Consider the following 27820-nt stretch of genomic DNA (forward strand, 5'->3'; position numbering starts at 1 on the left):
GCTAATGAAAATTTATAAAGTACTTTATTTGATTTGAATTATTAAAACACTGAGCTGTAACACAGCTACCAAATATTAGACATACAGAGTCCCTTGAAGTCTGGCTGGCAGACTATGGATGATGGAACTATACAGCTTCCTCCCACATAACTGAGAAAAAAAAGAATTGAAGAAAATATGTCAAACTTCGGCAGTCTCCCAACCTCTAAGGGCTTAAAAAAAGGGAGAGCTTTTAAGTGGCATTTAAGGCCTCCTCCAGGATCAGTGGACACTCCTGATGTAAACAATACAAATATACAATCAAGCTTTCAAAAAATAAACAAAAGAGCTTCATAGCCCCTTCATATTCCTGGACTGCACCTTGGAAAGTAGCAGGCAATGACTTGAGTCCATCATAACTTTCATTATCTAAATCTTATAAAAGGATGTGGGTTTGGGGCAAGTCCTTCAATTTCATTGCCAGAACTTACTAAGTTACCCACAGCATCCCAAACCCACCAATATTCTCCTTTCCTCATGCAGTCAAGGCAGGTCTCATAGCATTATAAATCTTCTCTTCATACACTGGAAGCTAGTTTTGTCTAAATGGTAAAGGAGTACTGGATAGCACTCAGTTGAGAAAAGTTGCACCACTAGTACAAATTAAAGCTCTTGACCACCTTGTGATTTGCCCTTCCCAAGTAAATTGCTCCAATAAAACCCTCATGTCTGCTGAGGTAGAGGGCAGAAGGCACAGTCTCACTGAGTTTGTTTTTCTGGCCGTAAGGTTGGCTGCACAGACAGGAAGGAGGCGTTGTCTGAGCTAAGAGACAAAGCAGACAAATCCAACTAGAGTGCAAGAGAGGCCTTGCTTACAGAAGTCATCATTCCAAATTACCTGAAGTAGTTGAACAACGAGCAAGGTTCATCAGAATTATTACTTATCAGTGCAGCAGCTGTGAGGCTGGAGACAGAGACCTGAGCATAGGCCCCTCTCCAGCAACCATTGAGAGCAATTGCTGTAGACACTGAGGACACAGAGATGTTACACATCTTCATCCTCTTTCTCTAAGAAGTCAGTCAAGGTACTGTCATCGACAGGAATTAATAAGTATTCCACACCATCAGCTCCCTGAGAACAGACATGCAAAGACATCGTTAACAGCAGTGTACAGTGCCAGGCAAGCCACTAGACAGCACTGCAATGCTAGCATTTATATGCAGTCTGGATGACATCTGGACAGCATTTGGAATTACTGAAAACCTGGAATATTTCACTGGAGCAACACTGGCAATGCACAAATACTGAGAAAAGTCACTGAGTGAGAAATCTTCTGCTGGGTTATGCTTGTCTGACACTACAAAGCTCCTCAACACAGTGTTCCCATATCTTGTACTGTTATACTGCTCCATTATTATGACAAGTCTGCATTCTTTCCTTATGGAAATACAGGTAATACTATTGGAAGCAGACTGGCAGGCTCCACAGTCCGCTACTTCTCACAGTCTTCAAGAAGAAGATATGTAGGCTGCTGAATAACCAAAGCACACTGTGTTTCTACAGCCCTCTATCCATGTAAAGGGTGTTGACAAACTGGAGGCATGGAAAGAGCTGCAATTACAGAATTTCAGCCCCTTGCTAGTTTCTAGGTGCTTAAAACAATACAGCCTCACTTAGTAGCAAGTAAGCATCTTTTTTACTTGAAGTGGCTGAACATCCAGAATTCTTCCCTGGACTCACCCGCTTGGTCCGGATGAGCTTGTGGTCCCTGAATTCTGTCAGCTGCGCCCTGAGTGTCAAGTCACTGTTCACAAGGAAAGCCTCTCGACACTGCTGGTAAAAGTCCTGGAAAGACAGCCCTGGAGACAGAAAAAGGGAGGAACAAGAAACTGAAGCAGTAAGATTGTCAGGTTTTTCCAGGTATAACACCACATATCATCCACCTGAAAGTCTTGCTTTGGCTTAGACCACAGTGGCTACAGTAACATCAGCTCGTGCAAGTATACAGCCAAAGTAATACTTCAGTAATTAATGAAAAACAGCTGGAATTAACATCCCAGTCACCCTGCTGCCTAATGGAATTTTAACAGCACTTTAAATGCACTTCCTAAAATGGTTAATCTCTCTTAATTTCCAACTCCTCTATCTTGCTTTCTTTACCATTAAAATGTTATTTGTAACCACTGCAACACCTATACAGACAGTGACAGAATATTCCACATGTATCCTAGAAAGCAGGGGTACATCAGAAGTCATTTAGATAGCACCTTTAAGTGCAAGTTATGCAAATTCATAGTCTTCATTTTAATTTTTTTTTACTCCACAGCTCCCCAGGAATGGTCTCAGTCATGTCTAAGCATGTAAGAGGCAGTCCTTCAGGACCAGCCAGTCCACTGATTTCCTGTCTCAGTCAGACACAGTGCCACTAGAATGACACTGAGCCTCACTGAGCCAACTGTCCCAGCACTTCTGTTGCTGGAGATGTAACCTGTATACCAAAACTCAGGGATGCTGTGAACAGCAACACCCCAAACAGATGAGAAAAGGTGGGTACTTACCTGGATAAGAGGGATTGTCCTTTTTCTCCAGCTGGTGCTGAGCAAGCAGTCTGAATATCCCCCTAAGAGAAAGGAGGAAAGGGGAAAATCAAAATAATAGTAATTAAAAAAACAACCCAAAATTCCCACCATTAGAAAATATTAACTAATTTTGCCTTATGCACAAAGACCTGGTCGTGAACCTCATCACTGGACAAGGTTTGCTACCCAAATGCCATTAAATTAAAGTAACCAATCAACTGGAACCCAGGTCCTACCATCTTCATCTCGAACACTCTTATCAGAAAACACAGATTGTAAGGACTGGGTCCTTGGCAAGTGCTACTGTAAAGTGTAAGAGTGTCTTACCTAGCATTGAGAGTGAGGCTATGCAGGACATGCATTAGGGAGCTCAAAGCCAAAGATCCAGACTGTTGTACTAAAAGTGAGTTCTCATAAGATGTTTCTTCCACATAAGGACTAAATGTGGTTGTTTCATACCAAAGCCAGTTATAAAGACTCAGCTTTGCCTGATCCCACACTAGACAGACAAAAAAGAAAGAGCAGACAAAATTGGGAGATTTATGTTTTCTAAGGTGTTAAATAAGCAATATTAAAATGCACGTAGTTCTACTGTAGGATTGAGGAAACAATGTATGCTTGTGAAAATCCCATTACACAGACCCTGATAACTGCAGTTCCACTAAGATAAATTCTCGGCAACAAAACATTTGCAGGCATCCCTTTTCCACAGCAGCTTCATAGATACATTATAATTCCTTCCAGAGTCAGGAGTATGCAAACAATTTCTGGCAGTAGCTGGATGCTCTGCCTAGAGAGGGGGTAAAATAGCTCAAACAAGATTCTTCTCATAGGGTGTGCAGATTCCTCCCTTGAGTGGGGATGCCCCTCAAGGTTACTCCTAAAGGCTGAGCAAAAAGATATCTGCCCATGGTTGTTGGTATGGGTGAGTAATATCAATCTCTACTTGTATTGTTTTTACTAGCTTTAATATAACTGCTTCAACAGTGCTTCAAAAAGAGTGAACTACACTAACAGTTACTGCTACCTGTACTGTGTAGTAAATAATTCTGATTAGGATCTCTTAGTCTAATCATAATCAATATAAGTAAATAATTTATTTAAGTGTATTTGCTTTGCCATCCTTAATTCTGTGAGACAAAGGTTCAATTACACCTATAGAATCCTTTAACATAAACCAGCAACTAAGTCTGGGGCTAAGACTGGTTCCAGCCACACCCAAATCCTTTCTGAGAAGGAGTTTAGAAAGGAAGGGGGTCCTTTCTGCACCTCCTGGCTCAACAGAAGGCTTCTCTAATGAACTGTTTAAAGCTCCCATTTTGCCCACAACACTGACTGATAAAAGAAAATTGTTTAGATGCAATGACAGACATAACATCCAATCTCCAGTTCAGTAAGTTCCTAAAATCAAAGAGTGCCAAAAGCCTGGAGTCTATTTGTATATTACAATTAGTGGTATTTCTCAGTATCTTTATACAGTTTTGGTTCAGCACAGCCACACTCCCAATCAGGACTATACATACATCAACAGATCTGTTCTACACATCAACAGTAATCCATACTAAGTAATGGCAACACACAGTAAGCAATACATGAACTTATGAAACATGCTTAGCAGCCCCAAAGCAGAACAGAGACCCTTCTCTTTTCTAGATCAGGCCCAAGAGAACTCACTGAGAGGAGCGTTGATGTGATCGATAGAGGCAATGAGGTAAACGCTAGGCAGGGAGGATAACTGTGCAAGGATCTGCTGACTTCTTTCTCCTCTCAACATCTGGCTGTCCAGGTTATGAATGAGGACATAGAGCTCTAAAGATGAATCTGCAAGGTCAGAAAAAACAGCAGTGAACCAATCAAAGAAACTGCACACAGGCTGGTTTCCCATTCCCAGTGCAGCACAGTACAAATCTATTCCATCACTCCGGTATCATCTTCCTTGTACAGCTTAGTTTGAACCTATACTGGGTGTTTCTGAGCACCTAAAAGGGTTTTTCTCAATTCACTGTCATCACAGTTACAGGGTTGGTTTTTTTCAATTTAAGCTTTTCTGTTATAATCCACTTTCCACTTCCTCACAGCTTTACCAGGAATTCACCTTTTAGCTGTGATTTTTTTTGCAATTGAAGGTCACTGAAATATATTTTAGAATGGAAGTCTAAGCACAGTTTTTTCAGCTGCTTTTGATTTACACAACTGGGATCTTTAAGCTCCTCCTCACAGTAAAAATGCATTTTCTATTCAAGGTTGGATCCAAAGCATAGTAACTTCATTGAAAATTTTAATGAGTTCTGAAAAAAAGTTACAGAGACCTAGCTCAGATAATGCAAATGACAGATGGTAAAATCTCCAGCTAGCTTCTTGCTGCTGTACTTATCCCAGGGAACAACTGTTTCCTGAGTCCAGAAAAAGTCCTAGAACTGTAACTAGTTTTTGTGCAAATCAATACATACGTGCCTGCCAATGGAAATCAGCCAGATCAGCTATAGTGTACTGCAAGACTGACTTACATTCATACATACATACATTCAGGTGGGAACTACTGTTACCTTAGTCACACCAGAAATACTCACAAGGTAATGATGAAAAACAGAATGTAAACACTGAAACACTAATGCCATGCACAATTAAGATTCTATGGCAATTTGTGTATGAATATGTAGGCAGTGAAGCAGACATTCAGAAATAATTCAGCAAGCGTTCTGTGAGGCAATACCTTTTTAATTTTGCTTTTGAAACCAATTCTAACCTGCTGTCCTGCTGTAAAACACTGTCTTGTGGTAACAGATTACCTGGGGTTGTTACACATATATGTACACATATATTCCTGGTGCATGCATGTTTTCATACATGTTTCATAAATTACAAGCAAGAAAGTACACTAGCTACAATACACTAAGAAACTGTAACTTGCATGTATAAAAATTATAAGGAAAGAAAATGTCCAGGCTCTCTTAACAGTAAGTAGACTCTAACATTTTTATGCATAAAGTTAATCATTTTACCTTCTTTAAACCTTTTAATAATGAATTCAAGTTGGTCAAGGGGGCTGCGGAAGGTCCCTGTATGGTCCAAAACCTCCTCTGTGATGGAGTTGAGAATCTGAAAAAACAGAACGGGAGCTCCTTATGAAGGGCTCTGACACTGAAGTGCAGAAAATCTGCCTTTGAATGCCTTGTGAGAGACAATCTGATTTTTACCATAAAAGCCCTAAAACAGCAAACATAATCAAAAAATTATACCCCTTTTCAAAACAGTGGCATAAAACAAGGCTTTAGAGTGGTGAATATCTATTAATGACAGAAAGTATTGGAATCCTTGGAAAATGCATGGGATAATTTCTTCAAAGTATTAAAAGACAGAGGAACTGTTCTTCATTCAGAGTCTGTTGCTACAGGATGGAGCAGGTTTCCGTAACATTTTACACTGAAAGACTCTAGAGGTATCTGTAACACAGGATGAGTACATAAACCCACAAGCTTTTCCCACACTTACAGATCTCACAGTGATGCTGGGGAAGTATCCATTAACCACCAGGTGAACAGAATCCTGGAGCAGAGAGGTACGAAACTTCTCCAACAGATCACGCTTTGAGCCCAGTCCATAAAGCACAATATTGAAACCCAAGCTGCAGAAAAGTGAGCAAATACACTGAATCAAAAAAGAGCAAGTCTGGTTTTAGGTCCATACATTCATTAAGCAAAATGATCCATTGCAATCTTGGTTTTAAAAATTTCACGTTTTGTCAACTCCAGGCTTACCTTAAGCTTACAGCTGATAAATAAGATTAGCTACAAGGAATCTGAAACCTGGCAAATGCATCCTAGAAAAAGAATCATTTTAGCAGTCTAGAGGTTCACAAATTTAGCAAAATATCTAGGGAAGAAAATGCTATTGACTACAAACAGAATACTAGATCTACAACTTCAGGTATGAAATGGTAATCAACATTCACATGGATCCCCTCACCAGTGATTATATTACGTGTTTACTAAAGGTCACAGTAATTACAAGAAAAAAAAGCAAGTCTTCATACTGGTTTTCCACTCTGATCCTCAGGCACAATTTCAAAGCAAAATTACTCTATACTCATGGAAATTTCTTATCCTAATTGTTCCACAGAAAAAGAGGCAGGAAAGCATAAAGAGAGCATGGTATGGAATTGTAGAGACCCAGAAAAGCTGACTTCAGTTGCATCTCTCACCCTCTCTCAGGCCTCTTATCATCCCTATGATATGGGAAATGCTCATTAGGCCTCAGCCTTGATGAACTGCATCTAGACTAAATACCTCTCCAGCTTATCAGAAACACTGTCTGTTCCCAGGAACTAACATTGTCTATGAGCACCCGTTTTTTAATGAGCAGCCATAAAACTTACTTTTCTTACCTGAATAACAATCCAACTGGAATAATATTTCGGTTGCTGAACCTTCAAAGAAAGTTACTGACTCAAACTGTGGCCAGGATGAAAAAATTACTCTGTCTAAAGCCCACTGTCTTGTGTCCCTATAAAAGTGGTCTAAAGTGAGACCCTTTGAGCTCTCCATTATGGGTGGGCTAAAGCCCACTCTCTAACAACACTACAAGCAGTGGTCCAAAGTGAGATCTTTTTGAGCTCTCAATTCCCAGAAGGTAATTGGCTGACAGTATGCCTCAAACACCAATAGCCAGGTGCCTGTGAAGCCAACCAAGTAGTAACAGACAAGAATTGCTGGTAATAACCAAGGACTACCGGTACTAACACTGTGAGGAAAATTTTGGCTGGAGAAGGGGGCCCAGGTGGAGATAAGGCAGCACTTTTCCATGAGAAGAATAACAAAGTACAGTGCAAGCACAGGAATGACTGACAGCAAGAGGACGTGGACTATAAGGTGGGACTGGGACTACCAAAGACCTCCAAAGCCCTCTGGCCCATTTCCAGAAAGGCCTAAAAGAATAGACTGTACATAACTAATTAGCATAGAAAAGGAGAAACCTGTCTTTGGGGCAGAGAAACCTTGTCCATAAAAAGGCAACCCCCCTGCACAAGTCCAGGCGGTGCCCCCCAGACCCTGGACATCTCATCAGCTGAACAAATACAGCTGGATCAATGCTGAATCCAGGATCAGCATCCCCTCAGCTGGCTCAGTGGTGGAGCAAGGGCTGGTGAGCTTTTTTTCGCTTTTTAATTAATCTCTCCTCTTTTAAATTAATCTCTTCAGTTTCTCTTTTCCCTTCACCCTGCCCCTTTATCCAAAACCCAGTGCCGTGTGCCTATATAGTAGGTCAGGGACTAACATACCAATTTCCATGCCAAGTGTATGATTTACTAATAAAACACTCTGATTGTTTGTGGACCCTCGGGCTTCTGTCATTCCTTTCGACCAATGAGCATTTTTGAATCTTAAGCATGTCTTTACTCTCAGGGGTGGGTCATCAGAGGAATCACAAAGCTTTGTTTAGGTTTGAGAAGCAGGAAAAGCATTATCTTGATCAGAAAGAAGAGTAACAGGTTACTCAAATAGCACTGAGCAAAGGCAAAAGTATCAACAGCTGTCATTGCCTTCACTGTCATCTAGGGATTTGTTCCTTCTGTCCTGCCACATACATCTCTAATCATTTGCCCACATCACCAAGCCACAGAGAACTCCCCCTCTTGCAACTCTCCAACTTTCAAAGCTGATGTCTTTTTCATACTCTCTGTCCCTCCTCCGGGACCACAAATTTCCTTAAACTCCACTCCCTTGCAAAGACTTCCAAGGGGCTTTCTCCTCACCAATACTGGCTCCAGCCTCAGCACTTAACTTCAGAGCTGGTGGTCTGCCTTCTTTAAGGTGCTTCAGAATCTCACAAGGTCTCTATAGTTCCATTTGCTTTCCTGAATATTCACCTTTCTCCTTCCCATGAAGATACACACAAAGCCAGATAAAATTTATATTGCCAGTGTTTCTAAAAGCATTAAGGTTCTTCATGCCCAGATCATTAGGTACCACAAGCATTTAAAGTTAACTGCTACACCACTGGAGACAGCCACAGACTGAAGATGGTGGTGGTGGGATACTCACTACTAACTTGCTGCTGTAAACAAAAATGATTCCTCACAAAGGACACTTTTCTCATAATTCATTTTCCCTGTTCTTTCATTATTCATATTCCCTGTTTGTGAGTGCCCTCTAGCTTGGTTTAGAGAGGCACAGGCAAACTAGCCAGGTAGAAGGCAACTTCACTGCACTTCAGACATTCAGTTCAAGGAGTTAATAACATCTGATTTGGTCTACAGGAAGCACTGAACTAAGCTAATGTCACCTACTTTTAAAATTAAGCAAAGAAAAAAAGACGCTCCTTAATTCATCCACAGGATGTTACCGACATGAGGGCAAGTTTATTGGCAGTGCCTTTTTACTAAGCTTCTTCAGTGATTCTCCTTGGATACTTACTGTAATTGCAGCATCCACTTGGAAAACAAGGATTCATGTTGCTGGTTAAGGTCTCTAATTTCAGCAGCATAGGCAAGGGGAGCTTTTTTCAAAAGATCATGCAGTGTTTGCTGTGTTGAGAAAGATGACAGTCATTTAAAGCTGAGAAGAAACAAGAGATATACCTGGAGTCCTTAAAACACCCTCTAGCAAGCTCCCTTATCTAGACAGAATAGTTTTCATTGTCAGTGCACTCAGCTTATGGTTAGTTTTTTTTTCCTTCCCATGAAGACCCCCCTAAGCACAGTTTTGCTACTAGACACACAAAGCAGAGATTAAGTATGGGAAACGGCAGCTAGACTAGGACTAGAACAGACCCCACAGCATGCATTTTTCTCTTCCTGCCAAGTATGGGAAAACCACTACAGGAAAAATGGACAGACACAGCACCAAGCACTGTACCAAGAAGATACAACATCACATCCCTGCTAATGGGAACAAAGGCTCCAATCAACATGCTTAGCAATGGTTCAGGTGTTTGTCACTACAAGAGAAAGCTCAAAATCCCCACCATCTAAAAAAAAAATTCAGCAGAAAGGAAGTAATTTGCAGTTGATAGCCTCTCCTCTTCAATTTTAACAGCTTTGCTTCCCACTCCCTTGCAGTAGAAGACAGTTTACACTGGAAAGGCAACTGCAATTATCAGACAAAGTACTGAGAGACAGAACTGCTAAGCCTTCAACTACTTTGAAGCCAGCAGTAGCTTTAACACTGTAAGGCTTGATTTCCTTCCAGAGCTGTTACAAAAGAACTTGTTAAGAATCCAGATGTTTCTCTGGGCAGCAACTCCAGACAACAACAGGCATCAGGCAGTCTGCATATATGCCGTCTTTTAAAACACAAATGGGTATAAAAAGCAGTCACAGACACAAGAGCTCCAGGTATTCTATGCAATTCCCCAACACCTGTCCTTGTACGGTACAACTGCTTGCTTTGAACTGTCTTGTGGAAGTGACATATGGAGAAAAATAAAGTAATACAGTCAGCACAATTAGACCATTCCTGTCTCCTAGAAACTGCAAAGGGAAAAAGTACATCTAACAAACCAGGCAACAACATTTAGAGCTGTCCCAGTTCTGCAAGTGGCTTGACCCAGTAATGTTCAGATGAAATCAGCTCTCTTGATTTCCTCTACACATAAATAGCCACGACAGTTTGTAATTCCCCCTAACATTTCATTGACAAAAATGATGTTTTAAAGCAAATCTCTACAATTGTGCTTTTCCCTCTTTTCCTCCCCCAAAAGCAAACTTAAACCTTTTCTGGTAACTGCAGCTTTCAGCAGTGAGCTCACCTGATAGTGCCTTCTCCCTCCATTTTCCCTACTGTCCCAGGTTCAAACAACTGGGCACTGTCCCCGCTCAGAAAAGCAGTAGAAAACATACTGCTTAAATTGCTACCTAAATCAGTGTTACCACTGACCCTGTAATCAGCAGAAATAAAGTGAAAATAGCAACATCAGGAAATTTTGATGAGGAAAATCTTCATCAAAGAAATCAAGAACTGTGAGAGTTGTGTGATTCACTATGAACTGTACCTGATTCAATCGTCTTTTCCGCAACTTCTGCAGTGTTCGGTCTGAAGTGAGCACTTTGGAACTACTGTGAGCTTCAAAGTATTCCTCCACCAGGTTGCCCTACAAAAGGACAGCAAGATCAGCAACACTCCTCCTGCTCTCAAGCTACCCTCTCCCTAAGATGGCCAATATGAGACATAAAGCAAGGATGAATAGAAAGACAGAAAATATTTGCAAAAATGGCTTCTATAGCAGCATTCTGCCAAAGCTAACCTAGTCAGATGATTCTTTCCTCAAGAGAGAGGCAGAAAAGAGATTTTGAGAGAAATAATGTAACAGTAATTCTTAGGTGGTGTGGGGATCCCTGGTGCTGGAAGAAAGTAAGACAATTAAGCTGAACACCAAGCCAGAACAGTAATGTGTGCTCCTTTTGGTGCTACAGGAATCAATTTCTTCATCCTGTCTCAATACAAGGTCTCCTGCTCCATGGACATCTTAGACTTCTCCTTCTGAAGCTGCTAATGATACAAACTGGATTAGTACACAGGTTCACATGATGCCTGTCCAACAGGGATTACACAAAAGTACAGCAAAGGCCAGCCCAGCTGGTCTGATCTGAAATGAGTTTAGCAGTTCTTCCCCACAGTCAGGTGTGGTCACTAACAGCTTATTGTCACTATAGATCCCTTCATGTTTGCTAGCTCAGGGGTTTATTTTTGCACACTCACCATCTTTTGATCCTTAATTTTTTTGGCTAGGCTGTTTCTGGGAGGAGGTGTAGATGCAGCCTTAGTTTTTCCCGGAGTTTTTTGACTTGATAAAACAATGTTGACTTCTTTCTGATCTTCCTCATCCTCCTCCTCTGAGCAAGAAGCTGAATACTCACTCTCACTTTCTAAATAGGGATCTGGAGCTAGAGCATAATTTTACAGTTAAAAGCTAGGAATGACTTCGTACACAGAACTCCTTTTGCACCATCTCACACACATTCTCTAGGTGTTTTTCAAGCACACGAATCCTAAATACATTCGCAGAAAGGTAAAATCAATGCTTAGGAGAACTGCAAACACAGATGGCAATTTCTTTTGCAGTTCTAGAATCACAAAGTATTGTTAAGTAAAGCTTGATACCTTGATACCAGCTAAGAAACATAATCATACCATAGAAAGAGACTAAAAATGGACAATGGAATTCCCTATTTCTCTTAGCATCTCTATGTCAGTTTTCCCAAATGCCAATCATGCAGGCTGAGTATCCTCTATGTCACACTCTGCAAAACAAAGTTGTAGAAAGATACCTCTGTCAGCACTGCTGATTGAAGAGCACTGACAAAATCTGGCTCAGTCTTGGTCTCTCAATGCAAAAGAAATAGAAGATGGAACACCATGTACTAAACTCTCCACTGCATTCATTCTGAGCACGTTTAGCCAATCAGTTACTGGAAATACTTTGACATGGGTGTCCCAGCCATCATCAAAAAGTTTTATGCCTAGTTCAAGCAATTAGGCCACACTGAATGTCAACATAGGTTCGATTACTCAAAGTTTTGTCTCTTTTGATCATGTTACTGAAGTTCAGTAACTTGGTGCTTCTAACCCTTCCAACTTAACCTTAGCAGCAATCAGTTGTAGGGAGAAGGTCTACCTACATTTCCTTAAGGACATTTCTACACTCTCTGCAGCATGAATCAGGTTGGTTTAGTCACACTGCTACCACAGACAGAAGCTCAACAGGAAAACTCTCTCCCTTGAACACAGTGCTTCACTGACTGTGAGAGCTGACTGCAAAGGCTGATCTTTACCTGCTAGTCTCTTTCTGAGTCTGCAAGGTGTGGTGGACACAAATTCTTTCTTTTTACTCTGGAACAGCAAAGAAAAAACATGCATTAGAAGAAGAAACATCTTTCTCCTTTAAACAGCCCTCTGCCAAGCAAAGACAGGTTACATTTCCAAACTATTTCAGCCCACATGAAATTGGGAAAGCAGACAAAGTTAAGTATGGAGAGTTCTTATTTTGACATTCAGAGGGAGACAGGATCAAGCTCGAAAAGGGGCTTAATTCTTTAAACTCAAGATGGAGGGTAGAAAACTGTGAAACCTCCAACCACAGCACCAATCTTGGCTCTACAGGAAGAGTCCAACCAAAGCAATGAAAAACTGGAAATGCTTCAGTCCCCACAGCAGTCACTTTCCACATCATGCTGTCTACTCAAAGTCATCTGGAAGTCCTCTATGAAAACAACTACTAGAATGACAGAAGACCACTCAGGATACTAAGCCCAGAAGAAGTACAGCAAAGGAACCCAAGCTGCCTTGGCTCATCAAGTCGTAGTGGCACATCTTCCTTACCCATGTGTAAAGCACGTTTGACTCAGACACTGGATCAAGTCTGCAATACTTAGGAAACACTTTTGTTGATCCTGACAAAGTGGATGTGAAATCATCAAGGAGTGAATATGGCATCCCCAAACAGCATGTCTTTTTCAGGTGTATCTCATCCTGGAACCTTATACCAGAAAAGCTGTGCATACATTTCTGCTATGATGCTGTACCATTTTAGAAAGCCAACTCTTTCACTCTATAGCCACAACTGGCAGTTCTGGACTGTATCTCTCTGTAGTGTCACAAAACACAACATCAACTTATATCTGCCCTTTATCCCAATTTATTTTTTATAAACAAATGGTAAGTAAGAAACTGAACAGCATTGCAGTTCTTGAACTCCTGTTTTAACAGCATTTCTTACAATTAGGGCTATTTCTTCCTTTAGTGAGAAACTGGAAAGCTATGAGTTTAACTGTGTATTAGGGGGTTGTCTAGCATCCTCACTTGTGTGATTTAAGGAAATAGTTTCCACTCATGCTAATTAAGCTGTCAAACCTACTATTTGCCCACTGACTCCCAAGCCCATAGTCCTGATTAATGGTTCTCACTTGAGTTACTCCTGTCTGGGTGGAATAGAAGAGACATCTCTACTGTGGATTATGCTTTTCAAGGTCCTTTCTTTCCAAAACTGTAGTAATTGGCCAGTTCAAGTTTCTCAAGTGGGGAAAAAAACCCAGACACAAGATCCAAACAATGTAAAGTCATCACTCACCCTCTGCTGCACTTTGTTTGAACTTGAACGTTCTGAAAAGAAAGAAAACAGCATTGTACAGAGTACTGCATATTTTCAACATGGTGGCACAAGGTGGTCCATTAGATAAACAGGCATTCACTATTCCAAGGTACACTGCACCAGAATATCAGCTCCCTGGATGGTTAATCCTGAGGGAAGCCTCTAGTTCCTCACAGGTAGGCAAGGAGAGAACAAAGAGAGTTGCTGAGAGGAATGGGTTAGAAGTAGAAGACTGGCAAGGAGAGTTGTAAATACGCTCAAGTGACCACGCAGCTGGGGATAGCAAAGACTCAACTAGCAATGTAGAAAAAAAGATACACCATGTCTATTGCTGTTTACCCTGTGTATGCTTTGAGAAGTAAAACATCTGTGTATAGATAACGTGGGTGCTTGGTAGGCCTGGAGGCACCCTAGCAGACAGGCTTGAGCGCCCTGCCCTGGTACAGAGAAGATCAGAACACAGTGAAGATCACAGCATGGGGGAAAACCACACATGTACAAAACCACTGATAAACCAGTGTGAACAGCAGGCTGGTGATTCTCTAGCACTGGACCAACCTTAAGGGTGCCTGCATCTCCACTCAGTGCCTACATCTCCACTCATGTGCCTCTGCCCAGGTGCTGCTTCGGGAACATAATAAAAATAAATTTATTTTTTGCATTGTGGCTCTGAGTTTGTGGTGGCTCCAGCAGCCTGCCTGTGTCAGCTCACAAAAGTCAATGTTACTACCACAGAAGGCAGCTTTTAATTTGTGGTCACAGCTTTGGGAGGCCAGGAAAGAGGAAGAGACTCCAGCAGGAGGAAAGAGGCTGAAAAATGAGCTAATGTTCTCTCCCTGAGCACATCAGACTCCATTTCTGAGCACAAATGCACATGCTCTTGCCAGTGCTGCCCTGCATTGACTTCTCCCATCTGTATTTCTCCCTGCAGCACCAGGTATTAAATATTATATAATAAAGTGTGAATTTACACATGAACACCCTCACAGTCCTACCCAATTGGTGTTTAACACACTAGCCCAGCTCATAACTCTCTCAAGTGCAAGTATTTCTGTTGAACAGAGAGGAAGTTGTTAAATGTCACAGCAATAGATGAGAAAGAAGTTCATGTTTCCTCTACAGCAGCAGGACAGAAGAAGAGACCTGACAGCCGGGTGAAGCACAGACCATGCACATTAAACAGTTCAGCCTATGGCTTTAACCTGACTAAAACACTCAAGCATGACAGAAGCTGGAACTCAAGCACCCACTCTACCACCCAAATAGAAACATAATCCCCATTCACTCAGTTCCAGTTCTCCAAACCATCACAGGACTTACTGCTGCTTTGAGGGGTTTTGGCCATCTTCTCAGAGCACTTGGAGTGATCGGGTGCCACCTTCTGTTCTGGTGTCTGGGCTAATTCAGAGGCTGCAGGAAATAGGGGGAGGGGAAGGAAGGACATGTCAGGTACAAAACTTCCAGCTCTGGCTAGTCAGAAATGGAGCCATAGACCTGAAATGCTCCCTACATATTAATTCCCTAGCTATTTCAGGAAGTGAACCAGATATTTCTATTTTTTTCTAATGGTGGCTGTAATCCTCAGCAAAGATTTTCAAAGGCTGAGCTCATCAGTTAATTAATTTTACAAATATGGCCAATGCACTGGCAGAGCACCTTTTGCTCCCTGGGAGACCACATGTCTTTGAATTAGAGCAAGGTTTGATCAGGCTCACTTAGTCCTTTAAAACTGCTCAGCTGGACATAATGGATCATCAGATATAGCAAACACATCAGTTCCCCAGGAGGAACTATTTACCTGTGTCTCCTCCTTATCAGTACAAGCTGAAGCTAAGTGACTGATCTAAATATGAAAGGTCACCATATCCTGCTAACAGTCCCTAGCACTGTATGACCAACAGCCTATTCATGGAACAACACTGAGACTAACAGGCTGTCATTGTATGACTTCCCTCAGTTTCCAAACTGAGTCAGGGCTCCAGGAGGGAGCACCAGTGAAACCTACCCTGCTGCAGAAGGAGGTATAAGATAGGAAACACACAGCTTCCCAAGACACAGCAGAAACTAAGAGGTACCAGAACCAGTTTCTGTATAGTGATACAGTAGAACGATCCCTCTCCCTCTGATCATCCTTTGTAGGATGCATCATTAGCTGTGACAAATAAACACTAAGGAAGTTTGTATGGTGCTGGACACACAAAGACTCTTCAAGTGAGAAAAAACAGTGACAACACAGCTCAAACATCTTATTTAAACCAAAACAGTCCACCCTCTCTGGAACTGCCATTTTCTTCTTGCTTCTCTTAAGCCCGCAGAGAAAATAAGAGCAAAACATACCCAGCTCTGCCATTTTACTGGAGCGTTTGGGAGTCTGGAATGAGTAAACTTCACCACCACTTATATTTGAGCCATTTCCCACTGGATCTGTGAAAAGAATTGTTACTCACAGCTATTTTAAAAACCGATAATATTCCCAACCTGAGAAAGATGGAATGCAACATTTCACTATTTGGCTTTATATTGCAGGTGTTACAAAACAAGTATCATAATAAAATCCTAGAATGATAATCTTCTCTTCTACCTTTTTCCACAAGCACAACCAGAGCAGACTGAGCCCTCAAAAGCAATTTCATCAACACTGTACAACCCTAACACTGCAAGTATCTCCTGAAGTCAGAGCTGTGTTAGGTTTTCCCCTGCTAATACCTTGGGCACACAATCCAAGAGCAGCAACATAGCTCTTCTCTTCCAGGATCTCCTGAGCTTCGTTATCAGAAATACTCTCAAGCTTCTTCACAAATCTCTTCATACTGACACTCAGCTGAGCCTTGTCCTTCCGTACTTTAGTACCTAGAATTGCAACAAAAGCTTTAACCTCGTGCTGTTTCATTATTTCTACTGCAGTAGTATGCAACCACCCGACATAGAGACCAGGTTCTTATTATGCAAATCACTAAACAAATTCAACGGTGAGATGTCCTGCTAAAACAACAGCTGGTCAGTAGCTGACCCCACAGGCATTCATCCCTCCTTCACCACAAATGCTGGCTCCTGCAATCCATGAGGGCAAGACCCCCATTTCAGCGAACACCATCTCCACAGTTTGGGAAAAATGACAGTGACTCACGCATTACAGTATCAAATTGCATGCAAAGGGGATGGTACTTGCCAACCCTTATCTTTCCTAGAGAAAGGGAGCAATTAGAAAATACCTTGCCTGTAGGCTGTCAGTACACTCAGGGGAGAATTTAGGCTGAGACCCCTCTGGAGACCGTCTGCATGACCTTCTGCTCAAAGCAGGACCAGCAGTGAAGTCTGATCCGGATGCTCCGTGCCTTGTACTGGCAAGTTTTAAGCATCTCCACAGAGGTTCCCCACCTTAAAAGTTGTCAGAACTGCTGCAAAACACTCCTATAGCAAGCACCTGGAGCCTCGTTCCGCTTTGACTGTGCGACTGTTTAACCGCGTCAGGCCCGAAGAGTTCCCCAGCTCCCTGTGCCGCTTCCCTGGCACCCGGTACACGCTGCTGCGGGGGGAGCTCGTATCGAGAGCTCGTACCCGCCCCGCCTGCAGCCTGTCCAGTGCCGGGCTGGGACAGAGACACTGCACGGAGAGGTCAAGCGGGGCAGAATAACTCCGGAGGCCTCGTCCTGCTGCGAGGCTCTGCAGCACCCAGCGCGGGTGCTGCAGAGCCCCTTTCCCGACGGCCGCCGCGGCTGCTCGGACCCCTCTTCCAGCGTCCTGGGAGCAGCGGGCGGCGCTGGGCTGGGCTGTGCCGTGCCCCGGGCCGGCTGTACCTGCGTCATCGGCGATGTGTTTGAGGACGTCCTCGTCGGGGACGAACTTCACCTGCAGGGAGCGGCGGCAGCTGCGCGTCCCCTCGGGCCCACTCATGGCGGCGCCCGTCACGTGGGCGCGGCCCCGCCGCCGGGGGGCGCCGCCGCCGGGGGGCGTGGGCCGGCCCCGCCTCACACCTCACCCCACCCCTCACGGCGCCGCTCCTGCGGGACTGGGGTCCCACCCGCTCCCCGCGCCCCCGGCAGAGGCGGCGGCAGCAGCAGCAGGAGGCGGAACCGGACTCACGTGCCCGCCAGCGGACGGCCCCGCGGCCCGCCCCGAGGCAGCGCCGCGCCTTGAGTGATCTGTGCCACGGCCAACCCACGCCCTCCTCCCAGCCCGCCTCAGCGGCAGGGCAGGACTTCCGCCGCCGGGCGCGCGCGCCGGCCCCTGGGCTCGTGCCCGGGGTCGCTGTGGCGACGCGAAGCCGCCGCATACCCCGTACGGAAACAGCCCCGCCCCCACCAGATCCCCCCTCACGGTTCCCTGGGGAGAACTCCCCTCACGGTCCGTCCAACCCTCGCCAGCGTGAATCACACTTTTAAATCCAGCAATTCACACAGTATTAATTTCTGTTCAGAAACAGCACAATATTTATTTAACATCTTTATATATTTATATATATATATATAATTTTTTTCTGCATTGCAGATTGTGTCGCGTTTTATACATCTCTATTTACAATGATTTAAAATAATTATATTTCTTCTCTGGCAGGTATTTACAAAGTCAATAGTAACTACATTTCACATTTCAACAAGTCAACAGCATGAACCAGCTCAGTAAGACAGTTTAAGATAATGGCTTACATGCACCAATAACATGATCTTCAATACGTGCCTTCTTCAGGACTAAGAATGAAGATTTTCCCTGGTCCCCAGGTTAAAGGACATCATACAGCAGAGGTCATTAAAAACCTGTTTGATTTAGTCCTTCACCAGTACCGAATCTTGAACATCTGGGGTTCATACCAGCAAGCAGCGCTATGCTGGTGAAGAGGGGCTCCCACCACCAATCCATGTCCTTTTGCCTAGCCTGTGTGTCCACAAGAAGTGGGCTACGTGCTGTTTATGCTCCTTCTATGAGATTACATAATGCTAAAGTAGTAAAAATCCTCAGAAACCTTAGTTCAGAGAAACAAACCTGGTATGACGAAAAAAGTAAGAAAATAATCTTTTAACCCTTGCAGAATGTTTCTTTTTGCTAGTAAAACAGAGAGCAAATCCTGTATTCTTACAAGGACGAAAACAGATCAAAAAACTCATTGTCAAGTACAGGAATTACAAATTTAAAAAATGCAGCATGGGGTACGTATCAATCTAGTTGCTGGGGTCTTTTAATAGCAAATAAAAGCTACCATAGTAAATCTAAAATGTATTAAGAGTAGCTGATTATTAAAAATCTTTATTAGCTTTTTCCTGGAATCTTCAATATGAAAAAAAGTGTTAAATGACTCAGTTTTATTTAATCATATGGTATTTGTCCATAAATAACCAGCTAGTAATATCCACCCCTAAAGTATGCACTATGTGCAAGAAAACAGAAGTCTTGTTTCAAAGTAATCATTGAACACTGACACACACACACACACACCACACACCCCAGTACTAAGAATCTATTAATACTTTGACATGTTGATTTATCCTGAGTGATTGTTAACTCACATCTACTGTATACTTGAAGCCACAAAGTTTTTACTACTTGCATTTTTCATAAACTAATAACATGAAATTCTAGCACAACAACAACTGTCTGAACAGAAAGAACAGTGTCAATAGCCAGTATTTCTGTTACTTCCAAGTACTTGTTTTAGAACTAAAGGTAAAAGGTTGCTCTACTTTTTCTGTTTTGTGATCAGTTCTGGGGAGGATGAGGACTCAAACACATAGGATTCACTACTGATTTGTAAGGAAGTTTCCATGACAAAGCACCACAGAGACATTTTACCAGCAGATACTTCTAAACAAAAATCTCCCCAAACCATTTTACCTTCTATAATCAAAACCTGTGAGAATTCTAAGCCATATTTTAGAGCAATTTAAATTTTGGCTCCTGAGAAGGTTATTAATCACTCATTAAAAAACTGTATCAGAATGCAAAGACAGTCTTCTCTAAAATTGTTTACATCTTATACACTGTGAAACACTGGGAGCTCACCACCAAGTAGCTGGTCAATAAAACTTGATCTCATCACTCTGCTCATCATGCACAAGCTAAAATATAGGGCAACATTTTTAGTGTACAAAGTTTTAATATCCATCTGTTCCCATCAACAGCTCCTCACAGGAATACCTAAGTAATCCTTTATGATAGAAAGGATAATATATGGACCCATTTTAAATTCAGCTGGTCCCTCAGATACTACCTTTGGTAAAATCCGATGAACACAGTTGAAAAGAAAAATCACGGAGAGGTATAGCCTAGAGAAAAATAAGTAAAAGCATGGAAGCAAAAATTGTATTTTTTTTTTTAAATTAAATCTCAGAAAGATTATTAACATGGGACAGATTTTTACTAAATCCTTTTCTTGAAGCTGTAAGGTACCCTTAAGACTTGCACAGCTTACTTCTGAACTTTTAATGTCGCAGGCCTTGACACTTGACAAACTCACTAGGCAAGTTTATCTAAAATGGTTGGCTGTTGTTTTAAAATCTTGTTCCAAGATTTAAATAAAATTTCATAATGACTATGTGGAAAACCTCGTATCAGTCTTGCAAAATCCACTTACTGTTTTCAGGAACAAACCAAGCTGCTCACAGCTCACCATCATCTTCCACAATTGTAGAAGAAGCAGGCAAGTATTTTGTCTCTTCAGCTAGTCATGACATACAAATTTTGACAGACTGATACATGTATTTGCTAGCACAACACCCATGTCATGATTTACTACCCTGAATCACCTACAGAAGAGCTTTCAACAACAAAGTTTATCCAAGTGCCAGTGAGGAAAAAACAAAAATAGTGAACAGAGATTAAGGCCCATATGCTAGAAACAAATAGCATTTCAAATACTGAAGAAAATACAAAATATTGAAAAATTATATAAATCAAGAATGCAATACAAGTACAAAGGAGCTGGCTTGTTTGCTTAGCATGCTTGAAAAGGAGTGATATTCTGCAACTTTTGTCCTGCTATCATCCTAAACAAGAAACTGAAATAAAAGGGGCATGTTTACTGCTCTGATGAAAACTATTCTTGTAATGTAATGGTTGTTAAAAACGACACCTAGCTAATGGCTTTAATGGTTATATTAAACATGCCAAGGTAGCAATATCTTTGGCAATGAGAGAATTTAAGGATGAGATTATTAGATCTACTAACATCAAAGTACTTTTGTTTTGTGTGCAGCACGTACATTTCATTCAAACATAATCCATTATATTTTCCACACCTCGTCTAGGATTATGAGCACAGTTCCTATACTGTACAGCTTGATTTTTATGATTTTATTCAAAAAGTTATTTTTGGTTCTCTCTTAGTCTTCAAATTAATTTAAATTTGTAAGCCGAGATAAACAAAAATGTCTGATTTGTGACCAAAGTTAAAATGCTGAACACTTAAAGGAGATAGCCATTGGTTCATGATAAAATAGGACAAGTTCAAACTCTTAGGTTAAAATACAGCCATAGCATAGAATTATCTATTCCAAAATTAATTTTTCAAAATATAATTCTCTGAACATGTTATACATTAAATATTGAGGAAAATTTCCCTGGAGCTAAAATTTTCCAAGAACACTAATACACTTCATTAAAGAAGTAAAACAAACCACACAGTATCTGAAGACAAAAAGCAGTTAGAGTTGGGGTCACCTTACTGCAGAGTAGCTTTACCACCACTAAGATGCAGGTTTCCCCCTTTATCTTGAAAAATACGTTCCTATTTACATACAGTATACACACAGTTGAGGCAATTGATTGTCAACACGTGACAAATGTATGTACCTACTCACACACAAGTAAACCTCACATGGTGAGAAAAAACCCTGTCCCAGTAAACTCCAGTATTCATAAGTAGTGCAAATAAATACTTTGTCAGAAAACACTTCTTTTTTCTCACTATTTTGATGACTTTAATTACGTTAAAGCTAGCAGGAGTATGTTGGAAATGCATTTAAGACCAACACACTTGGCAAACTACAAATACTAGATCTAATGCTTACTGGCTGCAACATGATGTTCAGCATTACAGAATGAAGTATGCTGTTAAAAAACTTCAAATTTGTATCAGAAAGGGTGTTCAAAGAAATCTGCACTATAAATGGACAGTGATATGGAAGTATCCATTTTAACAATTTTTCCAAATGAAAACTAAAGGGATAATACAGCAATTTAAACTGTCATCTTGCAACATTAATTTTAATAAGTATTTTTACTTCATCACTTTGCTCTCTGCAGGATGAAAATATGGTTCACCTTCAAACACCTTTCAACCAAAAAGCTGCTCACAATAAATCCCTGAAAAGGATAATCAAGCTAGAGCTCACAATCCAAACATTTTGTATTTCCTTAAAATTACAAAGCCCAACAAAAATGGGTTCCAAAATGGCAGCATATTGTGATGCGTATCAAGGACTATTTCATTTTTCCCTGCTGAAGTATATGTATACATCAGAATATTAGTATCCACCCTTCCTCACCTAAGAATTGCATGTATGTGCATGCATGCACACACAGAGGGAAAAATCATAGTGTTCTGCTTCTTGTCCTTTCATAATGCTCCAGTGGCACTGAAACAGTGCAAAAATCTAAATCTAGTGCCTCAAGTACCAAATGTTCTAAAAGAAGAGACAACAGAGTGAATTTAGGATAAGGAGGTTTGATTTAAGTCTAAACATTTGTCACAGGTGTCAGAAAATTTAAGTATGTTTTGTACTTTGTTTAGTATTTAGCATATATAATCAGAAAACCAGCAGATTATTCCCTCCACCCATATCCCAGACACTTCTAATTTTATTTCTGCCACAGTACTTTGAAATGTACTGAACATAGTGTATAAAGATTTGCTACGATCTTGACACACCTTAGCATAGTTTGAGGCACATCTAGAAGCAGTAATGATAAACATGATACACAGCACAGCAGAGCCTGTTACTACAGCTGGTATAGATACTAGTGATGACTTGATTTGTAAGGTAAATGTTAAACAGTAGTTGGCTAAAAAACAACAAAACAAGCTCCCACAGCTGAAACACTGCACTAAAAGGGTAATTTTGAGAAGTCCCGTATGTACCACATCAGCACATAGAAAACATGGGGGTTTTTTACAGGGATAAATTTGAACTCTTTTTAAAAAGACTGATATGGAATAGGTATATATATATACAAGAACAAACCAAAATACAATAAATGAAACCATAATAAAAGGCACATGATCAAAATGAGAACTGTAAGAATATCTTAAAAGGTAGTTTGACTGAGGTTTTTGCCAATTTGAATTAACACATGTACATTTGACTTCCCTATCTGAAGCCAGTAAAGCTGTCTCACTTTCCTGAAATAGTTTTAATAGTGTGGGACCCCACACAAAAAAACGGCTTTTAAAAAAAGGTTGTAAAATTTGACCTGATGCCAATTTAAGTGTCCTAAAACTTCTGGAGGAATGCATATAATGGCAAACATAGAATGTAGAGAACATTGCTAATGAACAACTTTACTTTCTAAAATACTGAAATAAAGTCATTCTTAGAAAGTTAGCTGACACTCCTGACCTTTTCTTTCCCAAATATTTAAGCAAATTTCCTTTTTGATAGTCTCTGCAAAGTATAAACTTTGTACTTCCAGTCATGACTTACCTACTGTCTCCACTAGGAAAACTTTATTTTATAGAGTAGAGTTTAACCATATACAGCTTTTGACCTTTTAACAGAAATGTAAGCCTTGTAGCTTCATCTCAGCTTTGCTTTAGCTCCATCTGTGTATGACTGGTGGTCCTTAAAAATTAATTTCCATTTAGAAACTGTCAAGTTTTTTTTCTGATGAGTCTATTTACTCTTTGACTGAATTTTTACATCAGATGCCACTAAATTCACTTTATGAATGAATGATATGAGGACTAGGCTACCAAAGTGACTCATCAAACCACAAAAACCCCTTCAAATATTTAACTGAATTTTAATGTAAATTTGAAAAAAAAAGTTCTATTTGAAATAAAGATTAAAAAACCCCCCAAAAAATCCCCACCAAAACCAACTATCAGCAATACCACACCATGTCATTCATTGTTCTGAGCGTCTTAAAGACTATCATTCAAAGAGAGCCTGCTATTTGCAACTGCTTACATTTATCCTTCACAGTGACAGCGAAACCAAAGTTCCCATATAAAAATTGTTAACTCTTTCCTGCAGATTTACAGGTTGTAAACTTCAAGGATATCATACAGGACTTAAGCAGAGAGGATGAACTTTTCCCCCTTTTCTATCAATCCAAAAAGAGATACAGGGAGACAGAGAGAGAATACCAAACATTCTCCTGTGTAACTAGAAATGTGCTTCTAAGCAGTGTCCTCTAACGTAAGTACCAGCCAGTGCCCATACACCAGTCATATACATTCAAGGCTTGGCTCAATGGCACGAGTTCTGAATATTCTAGACTAGGGCCAATTCACAAAAATAAGAGTTAAAAAAATTCAAAAGATTATATATACCAAGGCCATGAAGTGTGATCCTTCTGGGCAAAAAAAAAGGACTGTCAGTACCCCTTTGCACAAATGGCATTGCTAGAAAAGCATTTCACATTGAAGCTTCAGTACTTCTTGCAAACTATTGTCTCTATCCCTGAGACAGCACCTTGAGAGTATGGTCTGTCTGGACTGCAGGATTCCTCAAATGACTCCATGATTGAATTCAGGGACATTGAGAAAGCAGCTGAAAGGGGTGGGGGTGTCCCAACAGCCATGATACTAAAGAAAGCAGCCTGAGAAATACTCTTTACCCGAATACACCTTTCAATTCGGTGATCAGCACCTCACAACAACAGCAACAGCAAATATGAAAGCAGAGCTAGCCATTATTTTCTGGGGAAGAAGTGTTTCCTTCCCACTTACAAACCAAATTGCTTTAACAGTATGGTGGTGTCTAACGTTTAGTCTAAATGCAGAATGACCCTGTGTCCTGGAGGGGAAGACATGTAACATTACAAATGGCTACAACGCCATTAGAAGTGCATTGTAACCTACATTATCAACCTAGAATCCTCTCTCTGAGGGAAAACAGCTTCTTAATATGCATGTCTCAGTTGCTGAACATCAAAAGCATCTGGGATGAGAGACTGGGGGCAGTCAAGAAAAAACTACCCTCGTTTTAATGAGAAAAGTGCTGTAGGCAGCCAGGAGCAGCAATGACAATCCCCTCCTCAGAATTGATTGCACAGACTCAGAGAGGTCCAAAGTCACACTAGAATCTCTGAGGCACTCCTGGTTCTGAGAAAGACAAGTCAGGATCCAGTAGTCTTTGCAGTACTGTAGACCAAGAAAACAAACCCGTTTCTATTTCTTAACAAAGCCAAAGCATCATCTCATAGGGATCACATTCACCATTTCCGCCGGTGTCTCCAGTCTCACAGTGTTGAAATGGGACTGATCAGCCTACGATGGATTGCACATCACCCAAGGAGAAAGAAAGGCATGGAGAAAGGCATACAGTACATTATATACTGCTTCACAACCATGTTTACAAGAGGGAAAAAGGATGAAGGTGAGGGAAGAATTATTGCTGTTTCAGTAATACAGTATGATAGCTAAACCAAATCAAACAAGATCACAACAGTCAGTATTTTCACACTGTGGGATGATGGTTCATGTTTTGCCTAAGGACGAACTTGCCAGGGATTAAGGGGGAAGAGGGAATACTAAGGAAGGGAGTCAAAGTTACACCTGGGATATCAGCTGCATATTGAAACTTGGAGATCGAGACTGCTTGGTTAGGGGAGCTCCTGGGGAAAGGAGATCTTTACCTTCCCCAGCTTGGCCTAGTCGGTCCTCCTGTAGGCTGATAGTTGAAAACCGATTGGTGTTGCCAGCTGCTAGATTGGTAAAACCCTCTGTACCAGCTCCAACACTGGAGCCTGCCTGACTGCCATTCACATAGTCAAATGATTTACTGGAGGAAGCACTGGCGGTCCTGATCAGGCCCAGACTGTTGGCTTTTGGCACCACCTGCCCAGCAGGCAGGCTGAGGTGTTTCTTAGTAGGTGTCATCTCAATTATATCTCCATCCAGGTCAGTGGATTGGTGCGTGTACTGCTTTCGAGCTACTGAATCTCGAGGGCTCTCATTGGATTTTGCTGCAGAAGAGGTTTCTTTCTCCTTAGCAGAACGCCCACTTGCTGTTTTCCTTAAGCTGCCCTTCTGGGATACAGAGGATAGAGGTTTGGTCCCTGCTGGCTGGCTGCTGAGGGAAGCTCCCGATGAAAATCCTTCATCGGGATCATTAAGGTTCACAGACTCCTCTCTTCCGTTTACACCTTCTGCATCTATTAAGAAAAAAAAAAGCAACCAAAAAACCCCCAAACGAATCAGAACACACAGAATGCATTCAAGTTACATGAAGACAAAGATGTGCACAGAATATCAAAACAAACCTCATTTGCTAATCCACTTGGATTTGCTAATCCACTTGCTTAAATATTTTTGGATTCTCAGCCAATAATTTTCCTGCCATATTTAGCAGAGTAAGAGTCTAACAATTAGTGCTCCCTGAGGTTGATTGGCCTTTCATCTATAATACTTTCATCAGTCAAAATATTGTCCCAAACTTTGTCTATAAACAAGAATTGGAACCCATTTGGTTAATTGGTTTTAGCTCCGTTTGCAGATACTTGCTACCCATTCTCCTACTACATGCTGTTAAAAAAGACAAACCAAAACGAACCCACCACCTTTTCAGACTATTTTTATCCTGTTTTGAGGCAAGATCTAAGGATCTCTTCCAGTCAGAGTAAGTTCTGGTGAGTGCTCAGCAAGCTTCGGAACTAGGCTACTTCCTAGGCTAGCAATCACAATGTTCCAACAGAGGTAGAAGGCTTCTGTTGTGTGTAGCTGGCACTTAGAACAATGTAACTATACTTTCTATTGGAGATTAACCTAATTCCTAGTTCTCTCTCCTCCAAAATTCAATCCTCCCTGCATTCACAGAAATCCCATCCAGGTGCTTCTACCGTATTTGCTTTTATCTCAATGTCTGCATTTCTCAGAGGGAAAAAAAAGGCAACTCTTGTATTAAGAGAAATTTAATCTCTGAAACACTTCATGTTATAGACAAGGCACTGTGCTTTTGACTGGAACCTCAAAGAGAAAATAAAAGCCTTACAATATCATTTCTTAAATCCTTACTTTCAGGCCTATATGATTAGGGCCGCACACAAGTACTTTTTTCTTTTAATCATATTCCAGTCTTTTTCTAAGCTCCAAGTACTCAAAAGAAGTTACTGTTTTAGTAGAAAACTGAGCAGCATTCAAATTTCAAAACTGAAAATTGAGCTAGAGTTTTTGCTCCATGTATCTCATTTCAGTGAAAAAAAGGCATACATTTCAACCATGTTGGCAGAAAAGGAGTCATTCAGGCTATAAGAATTTTGCTTTTCTTTGTAAAAGCTGTAGAGCCTGATTATTTGCAAGAAATAAAGCCACTGTGGTGCTCTACTGTTAAGACTGTTCGACCCAGCTTACCTCCAAGCAAACCTGTTTAAATCCTTTTTGTGGAACGGGAAAAACATGGCAGCAACTATATGAGAGAGTCTAATATTTGAGTGGAAGCTCATCCTGTCATGTTGACTGTTAGCTAAGGAACATTTTACATCATGGCAAACAGAACAAAGTTTTCGGTGGTGTTGTCACCTCTGTGTGACCTGATTCAACTTCACGTTTCTGATGTGTAATGCAAAACCAAACTTTACAGGGAGGTTTCATTACAGGAAACTTTGCCTTGGAATAACCATTACTGTGTATCAGCTTACAAAAGATACTTAGACATCTCCAAATCAGACCACTCTCAGCCTCTCTCAAAACAATGCAATGAGAGATGATTCTGTAGTTTTCTATAGTTCTGTTTGACTCAATAGCCTCCCAGAAGGGGAAAGGTAATATAGCTCATGCTACTGCAGTCTTCCTTCCTTGGTTAAGCCTTTAGCCTTAGAAAAAGAAGCTATTTAGGTTCCCAGGACAATTATTAAAATGAAGGGTGTGTTTATTTGCTTTAACTTCCTGTAACCATATTTAAAATGCATATACTTTCCCCACTTCCTGTCCACCCTGTTTGGTTGAACTAGGCCTTCATCTTCTCCTTGAGACATACCTGTCTTTTCTTACACTAAACAGTGATATATTTTATCCAAAATCCAC

The 27820-nt window shown here is 41.2% G+C and overlaps 2 protein-coding genes across 6 annotated transcripts in view; both read right to left on the minus strand.

The window, feature by feature from the left end:
• Window positions 1-128: 128 nt before the first annotated feature.
• Window positions 129-17603, minus strand: ORC2 (origin recognition complex subunit 2). Of its 4 annotated transcripts, none has more exons than XM_082285466.1 (16): window positions 17442-17603; window positions 16351-16494; window positions 15982-16068; window positions 14965-15054; window positions 13624-13655; window positions 12329-12386; window positions 11256-11440; window positions 10549-10647; window positions 8973-9082; window positions 6052-6184; window positions 5562-5658; window positions 4234-4380; window positions 2887-3058; window positions 2539-2600; window positions 1721-1839; window positions 129-1111 (listed from the first exon to the last, which is right to left on the minus strand). In XM_082285466.1, the coding sequence occupies exons 1-16, from the start codon at window positions 17536-17538 to the stop codon at window positions 1025-1027; spliced, it is 1719 nt and encodes a 572-aa protein (XP_082141592.1). In that variant the 5' UTR covers window positions 17539-17603; the 3' UTR covers window positions 129-1024. The 4 variants fall into 4 exon arrangements, 3 of the variants coding, with proteins under 3 accessions (XP_082141592.1, XP_082141594.1, XP_082141593.1); XM_082285468.1 differs by having other exon boundaries at window positions 17069-17540; XM_082285467.1 differs by having other exon boundaries at window positions 16857-17540.
• A 540-nt stretch (window positions 17604-18143) lies between these two features.
• HYCC2 (hyccin PI4KA lipid kinase complex subunit 2) overlaps window positions 18144-27820 on the minus strand; it is a 50763-nt gene continuing 41086 nt past the window's right edge. For both annotated transcript variants that reach the window (XM_082285151.1, XM_082285150.1), the window contains one exon: window positions 18144-25953. In XM_082285151.1, the coding sequence (XP_082141277.1) occupies window positions 25349-25953 (605 nt within the window). In that variant the 3' untranslated portion in view covers window positions 18144-25348. The remainder of the gene's footprint in view (window positions 25954-27820) is intronic.

This window comes from Coloeus monedula (genome assembly GCF_965178545.1).
Source record: "Coloeus monedula genome assembly, chromosome: 7".
In the NCBI taxonomy this organism is placed as follows: domain Eukaryota; kingdom Metazoa; phylum Chordata; class Aves; order Passeriformes; family Corvidae; genus Coloeus; species Coloeus monedula.

Excerpts from the sequence above, each read along its gene's own strand:
- ORC2 (XM_082285466.1), bottom strand. The coding sequence starts at position 17,538 with ATGAGTGGGCCCGAGGGGACGCGCAGCTGCCGCCGCTCCCTGCAGGTG. Across the intron at positions 15,055-15,981 it reads CAGTAAAATGGCAGAGCTGG|CCTCTGAATTAGCCCAGACA; the intron begins GTATGTTTTGCT and ends TATTTCCTGCAG. Across the intron at positions 5,659-6,051 it reads CCAGCATCACTGTGAGATCT|ATTCTCAACTCCATCACAGA; the intron begins GTAAGTGTGGGA and ends CTGTTTTTTCAG.